Source organism: Sciurus vulgaris, assembly GCF_902686455.1.
Source record: "Sciurus vulgaris genome assembly, chromosome: 10".
Lineage (NCBI taxonomy): Eukaryota > Metazoa > Chordata > Mammalia > Rodentia > Sciuridae > Sciurus > Sciurus vulgaris.
In genome coordinates, this window is record NC_136470.1 from 49,772,652 (window position 1) to 49,787,269 (window position 14,618).

General features: G+C 36.5%; 1 protein-coding gene across 1 annotated transcript in view; it reads left to right on the forward strand.

Moving 5' to 3' along the window:
• Window positions 1-4,239: 4,239 nt before the first annotated feature.
• The window catches only part of ADGRG7 (adhesion G protein-coupled receptor G7), a 63,430-nt gene continuing 53,051 nt past the window's right edge, over window positions 4,240-14,618 (forward strand). Inside the window, exon 1 of the mRNA XM_079101387.1 lies at window positions 4,240-4,557. Coding sequence (XP_078957513.1) covers window positions 4,443-4,557 — 115 coding nt within the window. The 5' untranslated portion in view covers window positions 4,240-4,442. The remainder of the gene's footprint in view (window positions 4,558-14,618) is intronic.

Here is a 14,618-nt window from a genome sequence, read left to right on the forward strand (position 1 = left end):
TGCCAACTTGATTCTTAAACACTCATCTCCTGTTATGAGTATTATTTTTTACACTTATTTATTATGCAATAAATGAATTTATTACTTTAAAATGTTATCTGTTTTAAAAATGTTATTATTTTATACTCAAATTAGCCTTCATTTTGTCATGAAGAATCACTTTGAGCTAGATTCTGTGTCCATGTGTTATGTTTCCATCATATCTTGCTTTCTGCCTAAGATATTCCTGGCTTGCCTTGTACTTGCTCTGGCACAGTCCTGGAATTAGTCATTTTCCCAAGGATCCATGGTCCTTTCAGTGAAAAATTGTTTGTGTAAATCAAGCCCTGGACTCTAGATGTGCTCGTTTTTCATCAGGTGTCACTGCTTGCAGGCCCTATGACTAGCCAGAGCTAGAGAATACATGTATGCAAATGTGTGGTATATAGTATAAACCTGCACAAATATACATTTAAATGTATAAAATGCATCTTTGAATATATTTCTATTTATATATTTTATATAAATATATATTTATTATATGGAAATACATGTATTATAAATAAAAATGTTACATATAAATACATAATATCCATAATCTTGAGTTCATGTGATACATCTAATTCCAACCCAATACCACAAGCTTTCTAAAAAAATACACAATGGAAATTATTTAGTTCCAGCATTTGAAATAAGGAGTAATACGACATTCCTTTCTTTAAAATATTTTACTTTGTTATAGAAGTCATAACTGTTCCTCTTTTGGATAAGTTCTCGAATTCATGCATGCATTTATCTGACTTTCTTTTGGCCTGGAGGATATTGCTTCATTCAGAACAGCATATAGCTTTTCTTTCTCCAAGTTTTTCTTGTCCTGTATTGAAATTCTCATGGAATTCAAGTTTTTTCCCTGACTATATTTGTAACTCCTTTTTAGAGTGAGAAACTTGTCTTCCATTATTGTTACATGCTTACCTGTTTGATGTGTGTCCTGTATTGGAACCCATCTCTGCTTTTCACTCCCACCCCCACCTCCACCTCCACCTGTGTGTGGATACCCTGATCTCCTGCTTGGGCTCTGATCCCCTATTCTATGCTGCCATTCTGTTGGACACCCTTCTCACTAAACCCTGGCTCTGACTTTCCATGCTGAGCAGTTCTCCTGTGCATCTACTCTTCGTCTCTGAAGAATTCCTTCCTCTCCTTGCTCTGGCTCTGATGTGTGATTGTTTCCCACCTAGATGATCTCCTGCCCTCCTTGGGCTATGATACTGCATGCCGGCTTCCCCTCTCCATCACAGAGATGCCACCTTCATTCTAATTGGGGTCTGACATTTCATATTGCTCTTCCCTTTGTAGATGTCTTCCTTGTCCTACCTGGTCTCTGACACCCACTATGGGCTCCCACAATAGACACCTGCCTTGCTCTTCCTTAACTAATGACTTCATGACTGAAATACTCAGGAAGGGAAGACCTCAGCTAGGTTGTTTAAAACATGAAGTAATGGATCAACTAATACCTAGATTCTTAGGTGGTTTGTCTAAAGTCGCAGAGCAAATTAATGACAGCAGAGGCACAGGCAGCTGTGTGAGGACAGGGACCTTGTCTCTCTGGCTCACTATTTTATCCCCATGCCTATCAAAATGTTTGAGTTGAATAGGATGAACAAGTAGATAAATTATTTCCTGTTTAGTTTTTTCATTTTTTTTCTGTGTCATCTTGGTGTGTGTATAAAAGTTTGTGACCATTTACACATTTGTTTATTACTATTGATATAGTAATTCATACTCTTTTATTAATGTCAATATCTAAGTTTCTGGGCTTAAGAATTTTTTCCATTCCATGAATTTCTAGTCGTCTTAGTCAGACGGACAGCAGTTTTTTAAAAAATCTATTCATGTGGTTGAGGACATGGAAGCCATTGTGGCATCCCAGGAATCCAGCATTTCCACGGAATGTCTTGGAACCACCACAGCTGATTTCCCTCCAAAACATTTGGAACACTACAAGGGAAAAATATCATATCATAATGCAAACATGAGTCCCTCAAATAGTTCTTTTAGTCACTGTGTTCAGTGAAGAACATTGTTCAGATAATCATGTGGGGCAGTGTTTCCAAAGCATAATCTGAAGAAAGACATCTCTGAGAGATTCTGATTGAGAAGATTCAGCAGTCAAATAGCATTAGAAACTTTGCAATTCATAATGCACATGAGTGTCCTGAAGACTAAGGACACTGTTCTGAAGTGAAGAAACTTTGTGTAACCTAGTGCTGTTCAAATTTCCTTAACCACAGAGCTCCTGTTTAGAGTTATACCTACCTCAAACTCATTTACTTATTCATGCAATGGACAAAAAGATTAAATGTTGTATGTGGCTACCGTATGGAATAAATGAGGCAAAAAATATATATTGTTTTATTTGACTTTTTCAATGCTGTGACCAAAAGGTCTGCCAGAGCAATTAGCAGAGGAAATTTTTATTTTGGAGGCTCACAGTTTCAGAGGTCTCAGTCTATATATAGTCAACCCCATTCCTTGGGGCCTGAGGTGAAGCAGAAATCATGGCAGACGTGTGTGGCAGAAGAAAGCACCTGGGAACATGGCACCAAGAAGGAGAGAGAGAGAGAGAGATAGAGAGAAAGGTCACTCAATTCTCCAGGTACAAAATGTAAACCCCAAGGCACACCCCCAATGACCCCTTCCTCTAGTTATACCCTACCTGCCTGCAGTCATCATCCAATTAATCCATATCAGGGGTTAATGCATTTATTGAGCAAAGACTTTCATAACTCAATCATTTCACCTTTAAACTTTCTTGCATTGTCTTACAAATGAGCTTTGGGGGGACACCTCATATCTAAACATATCTAAATCTATGTAATACATACTTGGTATATTTTAGGTGTCTGCTAGGTGCTTATTCCCCAAGATTTACTATTTATTGAAAATTGTAATATTTATTATTGAACAGGTAATCATTTTATTATTATAGTTTAAAAATATGTACAAGGAAAAACTTTAAGTTTTAGAAAGGATATAACATTTTTAAAAGTTTCTCGTACTTCAGATTTCCATGAAGAATTTTTTACATACCCTTCCAGACATTTTGTGTGTATAACATGCAGACATATAAGAGAAACTCAGATAATGGACTTACATTCATTTTTTTTTGTACTTTATCAGTACTTCTAAGTCCTTTCATTTTGTGCTACATTAGTGTGTTTTTCTTTAATTCTGGAGTTGGATAACATTAGAGCCTTACAGTCACATCTCCTAAAGCTATAAAGTGAGTGTTAAAGAGAATTGGAAAAATATGTAGTTGTTTGGGAGTCAACAAAAAAATCATATTAAATGTAAAACATGTTTTGTGAAACCTTGCTAAATACTTCCTGAAGGAATTAATGGTCTAGTATTTTACAGTAACTATATTTTACTGTCTTTCACCTTAATAGTTACTACTTTTCAGGTGTCATATCTTGGTATCTCATCCCTAAGAGAGTATGAGTTCTTTGAGGAATTGTCCTTGTCTTGTAATGATCCTGATATATTGAAGGCATTTAATAAATGTGGTTTTGATTAGTGGAGGGAGATCCAGAGCACCTGTTTTGTCCACCATAAACAGAACTCTTAAGAGGTGAGTGCTAATTCATTCATTCATTCATTCCAGGACAGGTAAGGAGTAAGAAGAACCTGGGATCCTGGGCAGCAGAGTCAGAGCTGCCACTACAGAAAGAAACCAGTTTATGGAAACTCAGATGGAAAATGAACTTGAGGATGGGCTAGGGGGGCACAATTAAGCCCAAGATAGATGGGTTGTAATTCTGGGCTTTAATGCTTTGCAAAACTTACCCCTGAGCCAGTATGTTTTCTCACCAACCGTAGCTCTCAATGTGCTTGAAAACCTGCAAGCACTAGAATCACATGTGGCTGTTGCTGATTGTCCTTTCCTTGACAATATACTTCATTTCCCCAAGAGGGACATACTTGACTTGAAGCCCCTGCTCCTCCTCCTGGGCTGAATTCTCCTAAGATGAAAGCACAGGAAGCTGAGCTGTAGCTGACTACCAGGCTCCACTGCCTTCCTGATTTCCTGTTTTTTGTTCTCTTCCTTCAATCTCTTCCTTGTCTGAATATCTGCCCTTTGACCCTCTTAGCTAATCCCTCCCCTTCTTTATTGCCCTGCATTATCTTCCTTTACCCGTAACTACAATCACTCTTTTCATGTTCTCCTTCGGTAAAGGTTGAGGACATTGCAAGTGGAATATGCACCTTTTATCAGGTGATTTGAACTGCATTCTGCTGGATTGACCTCAAAATTCCTAAAATTGGAAGACATCTTCCTGATCCATCACTGAAAGGACGAATCGTTTTAATATTTTAGAACAATTTCTCATGAACGTTCTTGGCTCAAGAAGAAAAGGCAGCTGCTTTTCAGCAAGGAGTAGATCTGTGCCTTTACCATGGCTTCCTGCCGTACCTGTGACCTCAGAGTGCTGGTAGTCATTGCATGTGGGCTGCTGACGGCCATTATTTTGGGACTGGGCATCTGGAGGACAGTGATAAGGATGCAGAGAGGTAATGTCACCCTGTTTCATTTAACTTGAATAGAGAGGAGGCATGAGTCTTTCCCTGCCACCTGACATAACTGTGCTACAAAGTAGCTTGTCCAGGTTAAGACTGCCCACTACACTGACATCATGAAATGTAAGTCGAGAGTCAGTGATGGCTAGCAGGCAGGTGGATACGTACAAATACACGCTGTATGTGAATAAGCAGGGTGAAGGGTAACATGGCTGAGTTCGTTTTTATGCTCTTTTAATTCCCAGCTGACTTGATGGAGTAATAATTAAGTCGTTAATAATACATTTGGGTTTAGTTAACTAAATACAGGAAAGGTAAAGAGTTATGAGCACACATTCCTAATCAAACATAGGCAGAAAAGAATTTCATTTCAACAAGGATGTTTAGGAATAAACAAGAGTTGTCAGTAAAATGATCTCATAGTTTGCATGCAGGCTTTCCTCTTTCTTCTTTCTATTGTTAGAAAACAACTAAAAATTAAGATATTAAAAATTATTTTACTGGCTATTCAACCTATAGTTATTAGTCTTCTGTTGTGTACAGAGCTAATGTGTGAAAGAGGCTTGGGAGGGGCAGTAGTGTGCGAGGCAATGATGTTAAGGAGAGCTCTCAGAGCTCACAGTCCAAATGCAGGTTCCCTTGGGTGGCAGAGGTTCTCCAAAAAGGGGCTCAAAGTTAGATATATGGAACACTGCTTTTAAAAAAATTTTTTTTGCAAAAAAACCCAGAACATTTCTAATGAAACTGAGAAATTAGGGGCAAATAATGCCAGTCAGGAGAGGTAGGAAGAGAGGCCACCTGCCCTCTGAGCAGGTGACTCCTGTAGGAGCACAGTGCATGACTGCAAAGGTCCCCAATGAGGACAAAAGGGGTCAAACACACGTGCTGCAGTTCTCTGGCCCCAAGGAATAATATTAGAGAAAACTGCATTAATAACATTTAAAAAACTAGAATAAGTATTTATCAGTGGAAAAAAATGGTAATATTTAAACTTGGGGCAAAAGTATTCTTGTTTGCTTAAGGTTTGTAAAATAGTTTATTTCAGGCTTAAAAAAAATTGTGAACTAGACATGTTTCTCCCTGGTAAGCTTGCTAAATTGTTAAGACATCATTTGAAAGGTAAATATTTAAGAAGACTTCTTTTAATTTTGACATCTACTTTACAAGGAAAAATCTTGGTGATTTAAAAAGGACACTGTTAGAATAGAGCTATTAAGGCAAAGACCGAGGTGCAAAAATAATGTGAAGAAGAGTGCAGGGAGGGGGATAGAAAATTTATGAAAGCCAGACTCAGGGCGAGCTGCTTAAAATAAACACAAAATATATCTCTGAGCTTCCTGAGCACTAAGACCCCAGAGGAAGAAGAGAATAATGTTCTACTCTCAGAGTAGAAGCATACACCAGCTCCTCATAAAAGACTAAACTTTCCATTGCCTTTCATTTTCCAATCAAATCTCTATATGAGAACATACCTCAACTTTTGATTAAACCCAGTGGAAAATGGGAGGGTTGTAAGATCGAAAGATTGATAAATCTGCTGTTGCTGTTTATTTAGTCCATTTTATTCATAGTGGGTTTTGTTCCATTCCACTTCATTTTTTCCCACTCACTTCCTCCAGTCTACTCCTTCTCTTTCCATCCCATCCCATCCCATTCTATCTATCCCATCCCATTCCATCCTATCCATCCCATCCACAATATCCTACCATCTCATCTCATATAATTATTGGATATTCTTTTGGTTCCTTTACCTGGGTATAGAAATATATTGTCTTTTGATTTTTTAGGGGGACAAAGTTCATACATATCTCTGAGAAATTCATGAAAACTATGATTGTCTTATTCAGAAAAAATGCACACAAGCGTGCATGTAAAATTTTGAATAAAGTAATTTTATTGCAGTCAAAATTCATTTTGTTAACATAAGCTGAATGTATAAATTATGTCTCATTTTTATTTTTCATTAAAAAGTGATGGCTTCTTTGCAAAAAAAAAAAAATTTAAAGTCCTTTCTGCACTAGGTAAATTTCAATGAGAACTAACTCTTATGTGGCCATAAGTGAATACCAATATGATGATATGTATGCCATTTATGCCTTCAATCATTGAAAGACCTATAATCTCAAAATTTGTTTCTATATTCTAGGCACTGTGCTAAAAATTTCACATACTTTATCTCATTTAATCTCACAACCACCTTTGAAGCTGATATTATGTTCTATGTTAAAAGTGAGGAAATTCAGGCTCAGAGACTATTTTCATGCTTATATAGCTGGAAAATACTAGGTCTGGATTTGAATCTAGATCATTTTAACTTTAGTATCTGTGGTCTTAAATTCCCTACAGAGAAGACAATTAGTTCATTTTTTCTTCTTGAGACAACAATGGCTGAAAATCCCAATTCACAATAGCGTGCAGTAAGCAGCAGAATCAAAGCCGTCTGTTGTTTTGCTAGGCAAAGTCAGGATCTTTGGGACATCAGATTATCTTCAAGTCGAGGAGATCTATATTATTAATGCAGTGTATAGAGTGTAGTTTGTAGTCACACTTCAGTTTTAAGGTTTGCCGGGTCTTCAGTGGTGTCCATAGATTTTTGGCTGCTGAGTAACAGTCGTGGATTTACCACCTTGTACTGGGATGTGCAAAGTGCTTCCTTGAACTTTGCAAAGTTATAGCTGTCTGCATTGATCTTCTAACCAAGAGCAGCAAAAGAGACCACATTCCTTGTATTCATTCTGCTTTTAATGGAAAGATTTCTCACATTCGCATAGACCCAAACATCTATTAGCCCTCAAACAAAACAGGAAGGAGCTCAACTCTAATCATTCTAGGTGTTAATTTTCCTTTTTATTTCTTAAAATGAATCATTGCTTTAAATATCAAACAAACACTTCAAGACATAGTCTCTAGGAATATGAGAATAATACAGAAGTATTTTAAAATTCTATTCCTATTTTCTCATTGGATCTCTTGTTAAAAGTGCACAGTTTAAGGCTCTGAGGTTGATAAAGTAGACAGCATTTCATGGGATTAGGTTAAACTTCTTTCAGGATTATTGGAGTAGTCCATCGTTTCTACAGATCACTGATGGAAACATTTAAAAAATGTTTCCACCAAAGTAACATGATGAGATACATTGCCAAGTGTAATACTTTCTCCATCTATGCTCCCAGGTACAAGACTACCTATCCATTTGCAATTTCACTTGGAAAAAAAAATGTTTTTCACAACTAATTGATAATGTTTGCAGTTTCATCCAAGGAGCTCTAGACTTGAAGTTCTTCTCCAATGATGTCCATTTACCCAGAACACTCCTCACCAAGAGTTTCACATGAATGGCTCCTTCTTTGATGATTTTGGTCTCAGGTTGAGTGTTTCCTCCTTAAAGAGATCTTTCCTACCCTGTTATCACTCTTTTGCTCTGTTTTACATAATTTTTGTCATGGATTTTATCCTGGATAACTTCTTACTTACTTGTTTACTGGTTGATTGACTCCCCATTTCTAGAATGAGCACTCCATGAGAAGGAGGGCCTACTTAATAACCCGCTTTCCCTACAGCTAGAGTAGGACTTGGATGATAGCTGCCCAAACATGATCAGTGAGTGAATGAACGACTCATGCGATACCCAGAAACTGGACTTAGTCCGTTTGGGCTATTGTAACAATAGAAACTTATTTCTTGGCGCATTATAAACTAGAGAAATTTATTTCTCACAGTTCTAGAGGCTAAGAAGTCATGAGATCAAGTTACTGGGCAATTTGGTGTATGATAGAGCCTGTTTCTTCATTCAGAGAAGGTGGCTTTTTGCTATATCTTTATGTGGTATCAAAGGAGAATTCTGGTCTGTTCAGCACCTTGATTGAATTAATTACATACAGGCAAGTTGTACCCTCATGAATAATCATCTTTCAAAGTTTCAATTTCTAATACCTTCATACTGAAAAGTTTTTTCAGATGAATTTTGGGGAACACAAATATTCAGTCCATAGCATGAAATAAGTTGTCAACTAGTTAAATTGAGAAATGAAATAACATTACTACTCATCCCTTATAATTTAAAGTATTAAAAGAAATTTAAATTCTGGACTTTTTAAGAAAGGTTTCAGTTTAGTTTTCTTCCTCTACTCCAAGCCATGTGTCACATTACCATTTCTAGGTCTCTTGGTTCATTAAGATCTCTCCACTTGTGTATGGCCTCTTTTGTTTAACCATATGAGCATCCATCTTATAGGATGCTTTTATATTGGAGCAAATTTAAGTTTTGCCAGACCTCCGGAATTTTCAAATTGAGTGAGCATGCTCCACAGAAAAATATCCACCTTGTCTGATGTATTTTCAGAATGGACAAGCCTAAGTGATCTGTCTCTGTTGGCTTTGTGCTTCTAATAACAAGAGACTCATAACACAAAAAGCAACATGGGTTTTGGGTCCCATTACACTTGATGATGAAAGTAAAATGAAAATATAATTAGGCTTTATTCTATTTCTTTCCTTTGACATTTTCCTATTTGAAGTAGGCCTAATGTAGGGGAGATAGCTTAGCTGGTAGAGTGCTTGCCTTGCAAGCACAAGGCCCTGAGTTCGATTGCCCAGTACTGGAAAAAAAAAAAAAAAAATTACCAACAAAGTGGGCCTAATGTAAACATAGACAAATGTTCACGATCATAATGGCAGGGGGTGTTTTCTTAACCTCTATTAGTAGAAAATGTCTTACCTTGAAACACACTGGCAGTGCTTTTAGACCTTATTTGACCATATTCTACACTGCTCCTGGCCCAAGAACTTCCTGTTCACTGGTGTCTCATTTCCCCACCTCTCTCCAGATAGTCTAAGCTTTATTCCTTGCCACAGAACATACCTGTTCCTCAGCCTAACAAGAGATTTCAGTAAGTTGAAATATCCCCAAACTGCAAGGCCAGATTTTATAGCACTAATAATTCTTACACAGTGGAAAATGTGGGTTGTCAGAAAAGGTCAAGGAGGTTTTATTGTTTCTTAGAGAATAATCTGTCCATGGATACTTGGCTTTCATTTCACTGGATTTCAGTGCTTCCTGCCTTGCTAAACTCAGTAATAAATCTAACTCCTGGAGGACAGTTGCATTTGGGGTTTAAAAAACACACATTTAGAGAAGTGTATTTTTTGGAAGGAGGAATTTGAGTTTTAGGTCACTGTGGTGTTTCTCAGTCTTAATTCTGCTCTCATAAATCTCACTTCTGCTCCTTTGCCATTCACTTTTCTTGCTTGCTCACATATTCACCCTCTAAATAAGAAACACAGTGGTTTCTATGAAAGGAAAGGAATTCTTGTCTGAAAGATAAATCTTGTTATGTAATTGACCAAGGGGCATGGGTTACTTTAATATCAGAACAGTGATGTCTAGTGCTGATCCCATTTTAAAATTCACTGCCTTAAACTAAGAAACTAGATTTTTGGCTTAGTGGTTTCTTCCTGGATTTCCAGGTTTTAGATATTTTCACTTGAAATTCTGGATATGGTCACTACCCATGATGGTCTCTGATGCATGTTGTTAAAGATCTTTATAGAAAATACTGGTTAAGACTGTGTACTTGAGAGTGGGGGGAGATTTGAATCCAAATTGCCTCAGTGTAAATCTCAATAACTGCCACTTACCCAATGAGTGACTTTGAGCAACTTACTCAACATTTTTGTGCCTCAGTTATCTGACCTCTTATGGGGTTAATAGTTAAATCCTGCTGCATAGGGCTGCTATAAGGAGTAAATGGTCTAATGCATTTGAATGTTTAATAGGATGCCTAGTATAGTGTAAGCACTCAATAAGTATTAGCTACAATTCTGTAATTTTTGAATTTTTTATATCGTTCAATACAGAGCATAGTTTTTCCACTTCTGATTATCCCTTGAATAGACACCATTGACTTAAATCAGACCTTTGGATTGAGACTTAAATTATCAAACCAAAAGTACATAGTAGGTTTAATCATTAAGTTCAATTGACTAACTCAAAACAGAAACAGAAAGAGTTGTAAGAATGGCCTTAGCTTCCTGTATTTGCTTTTCAATATTCATGCCACATTGTACCAGCAGGGAAAACTTGTTAAAATATTTAACCAGTTTATTGAAATATTTAATCAGAGAGTTAACAATGAACAACTTTCATCTTAAATAAACATTATACATATTTTATTTGTATATATCTTTCATGGTTTATTCCTTAAAAAAATAACTGAATTTTCCTAAACGTTGTCCTCTCATTTAAGGGTTAATTTTATCTTCTACCTACCTATTTTAAGTTCCTGGTCTGGGACAAATGATGGATACCTGGACTTTATACTCCAAAAGATTGATACAGACACTGGAAATGGTCTCTGGTGGGAATCTCTTTGACTAAGGAAAAATGTTTTTATTTTCCTACTATTCAAACTATTATTTCTCAAAAACAGAATCTAATTTTGTCTAGTTTAGGAGAAGAAATTCATATTTTCCCTTTTGAATCTTTAATATTATTTTATTCTAGTTTCTCAAGCCACAATAAGTGTATGTGTCCCATATATGTTCTGCATTTAATCTTTCAAAATGTGTAATGAAGGTATTGAATGTAGTGTTAGCATTGCTGGAAATATTACAATTTAAAACAAAGTTAGGGGTAAATATCATTATTATTTTACTGGTGTTACAAAACAAAAAAATATAAGCTACTAAATGTGCTCTAGTGTATGAATTATCAAGTAAAATGAAGCTGCTGCTCACTCGGTGTGTAGTAGAGGCAAGAGGAAGCAGGAACAATTTGGTCAGTAGCAAGGAGATCAGTGTCCAGCCATGCTTGACTACCAACTAATTGCTGCTTTGACACAAATCAGTGAGCTTTCATGTAGAATGAGGAGGGATTGGGCTAACAAATAACTAACATCACTTTCTTGAGTCCACAATTCTAAAAGTAGTTATGAGGTATGAAGCATCCACTTCATCATTCTGAGTCTGATTTCTTTATGTAAGATAGAATCTTAGTGATGCCAGTACTACTTTTGCTATATTTCAAGAGTGATTTAGGAATTTTAGAGGCCAGAGTCTCAAAGTGTGTATGCAAGGTGTTAAACATGCAAATCTGACAGAGGAGTAGATAATCCAGCTTGAACTAGATATTTTCAACCAGAATGCAAATGGCAAAGAAGCCAGTCAGCCAAAATTTGTTAGGTGCTTTCTATTCAACTGCATTGTGGCAGGATCTGGAGATACAAGCCATGACCCTCCTTCTAATAGTTTTCAAAATACTCCTGAAGGAATGACTTTTAGAGCAAAAAGCACAATGAATAGCTGTGGATAGGTCTTCTTCTTGCTTACAGATATTTACAGGTTATGAACAAATATATAATAATTCAAAAATATAAGCAGTCTTTCTTTCTTGAATGTCAATGCCAGGTGGCAGAAACAGAAAAAAGCTGATATCACAGTGGTGGGCAGGCCCTGGCGTAAGCCCTAGAGGTCATGACTTCAGTGCATTCACAGGGACAGGAGGCACCTTCCAACTTGGGGGGACCCCAACTGAAAAAATTATTGAAATCGTGTATTTCAGAAAGAAAGAAGTTGAATCCAGGGAAGGAGTACAATTCAAGGTATGAGGGCAAAATGAAACTGACAGACTTTTTGGCAAATATAAATAGTCATAGATTGTTTTCTGTTTCAAAAGGCTAATTTTGCAGAAGATTTAAAAATAAAGTAAATACTAAAATGCTAGAAAACAGCAAAACAAAGAATGCGAATAATACCATTGAAAAAAGTAAAGTAAGGATGAATACAAAATAACAGTAGAAATAACACTCTTAAGAAGTTTAAACCCATTTGCTTATCGACATATTGTCATATTGGATATCATTGAAGCAAAAATAAAATGTAGTTAATACAGTTTAACAAAGAGCATTGAACATTTAATGACATTGTTGTGTGAAAAGAAAATTATGGTAAAGACAATTTGCCGGCAAATACTAACCAAAACAAAAGAAAACTGAGTTAGCAATATTAATACCAGAAAACAGGCTTTATGAATGTTTTCTCTCATATGTGGATGCTAATTCACAATGGGGGGTGCTAGGGAAGAACAGAGTTACTTTAGATAGAGGGGAGTGAAGGGGGGGGTATGGGGGTAGGGAGGCTAGTAGAATGAATCAGACATTATTACCCCATGTATGTATATAACTATACAATCGGTGGTATTCTACATCATGTATAACCAGATGAATGGGAAATCATACTCCATTATACATGATGTATCAAAGTGCATTCTACTGTCCTGTATAACTAATTAAAACAAATTTAAAAAATTAAAATAAAGAAAACAGACTTTAAGGTAAAGAAGAGTATGAAGAATAAGAGTTTTATGATTCAATGATAGAGTAATCCAGTCAGGAAGAATCCATAATCCTGTGCTTTTATGCATCAAATAACACAGACTTAAAGTACATTCTTTACAATTTACAATGTACAATTCTAACTTACAGGTAGATTTATAATTCTTATTTACATTTCTGTACACAATCTCCTTGTCATGTATATGCATTGAAAATATTTCCTCCCAGTCTGTGGCTTCCATTTCTATTTTCTTAGCAGTGCCTTTTGATGAACAGCAGTTTTTAATTTTAAGTGCAATTTATAAAGTTTTTTTTTTTAGATTTAATGCTTTTTTGTCCTTAAAAAAATCTGTCTGTCCCAAAGTTGCCCAACATTCCTCATTATGCCACTCTCTTGTGTGAAGACCTCTCTCTATTCCTCCATGATGAAATTCCTTGTCTTGGTCTGAAGGCCCTTTACAGTCCAGTCTCTGTCCTCCTATTGTTCACACCTAGAACTAATGCTACATGCTAATCTCCTTTCTGTTTCTTTGACACATCAGAACTTTCCATGTTTTTATGATTTTGCCCTTCGTATTGTGCCTACTTGGGTCACCTGGCTTTTCTTGATTTAATCTTAAAATCCAACTCAAACACCACCTCTTCTGGAAAAAGTCCTCCTTGGCGTAGGTTACCTTTGTCCTCAATATCTTTCTTTTTTGTTCTAGTAGTAGTAAGTCTTCATGTTAACTTGTTCAGACTGTTCAGACTGTCTGTCTGTCTATCTATCTATCTCCCATCCGTATAATTTCCTCTTTCTTAGGGGATTCTAATCTTCTTGGTCAAGGTGCTGTGTCTTGCAAATATGTCTTTTTGGGCCAGGTATAATGGTGCATATCTGTAATTCCAGCAACTTGGGAGAACAAGGCAGGAAGATCAGAAGTTTGAGACCAGCTTGGGCAACTTAGTGAGACCTCTCAAAATAAAAATTAAAAGAGCTGGGATTATAGCTCAGTGTACAGTGCTTGCCTAGAAGGTGAAAGGCCCTGAGTTCAGTCCTCAGTGCTATAAAAACAAAGCGTTTGTGGTATCCATAGTGTTGTTAATGTGCTATGCCATTAACATAGGCACTTGTGTCTTTCTACAATGTCCAAATTTATTGAATAACAATAAAGTCACAAGTTATACCACTTTCAGCAGTGACAATTCCTCAAATACTCATGGGTCACCTGGAAGTCATAAACCAGGCAATCACGAGTTCTTTTATTCCATTCCAATCTTAATTTCTAATATCTATAACACAGAAGTCATGCATCGTACTTCAAAAATTTTAGATATTTTATCTAAAATATTAGATATTATATATATATATATAAATATCCCAACACACACACACACACACACACACACACACACACACACACACACACAAAACAGAAAGACTTAAGAGGGGTTAAGACATTTGCAGGGTTTTAGAATGCTGTGCCAAGAATAATAAGCAAAAAGAAACATCAATGCAAATAGTTGAAGAGTCATCACAGGTGGTCAGCTAAGGGTTTTAAAGAACCAGTTCTGCAGAGTTGTCAAGGCAGAGGGCCCAGATGAATGGCAGTTTCAGTTTCAGAATGTCAGCCAATGTGTCACCTTGGATTTAGGCTGTGTGTCATTGTTATGAACAGAAGAAACTGCTCTATTTCTGAAGGGGCAGAACTGGAGATTTATCCTCATGGTTATTTTCCCAGGCAT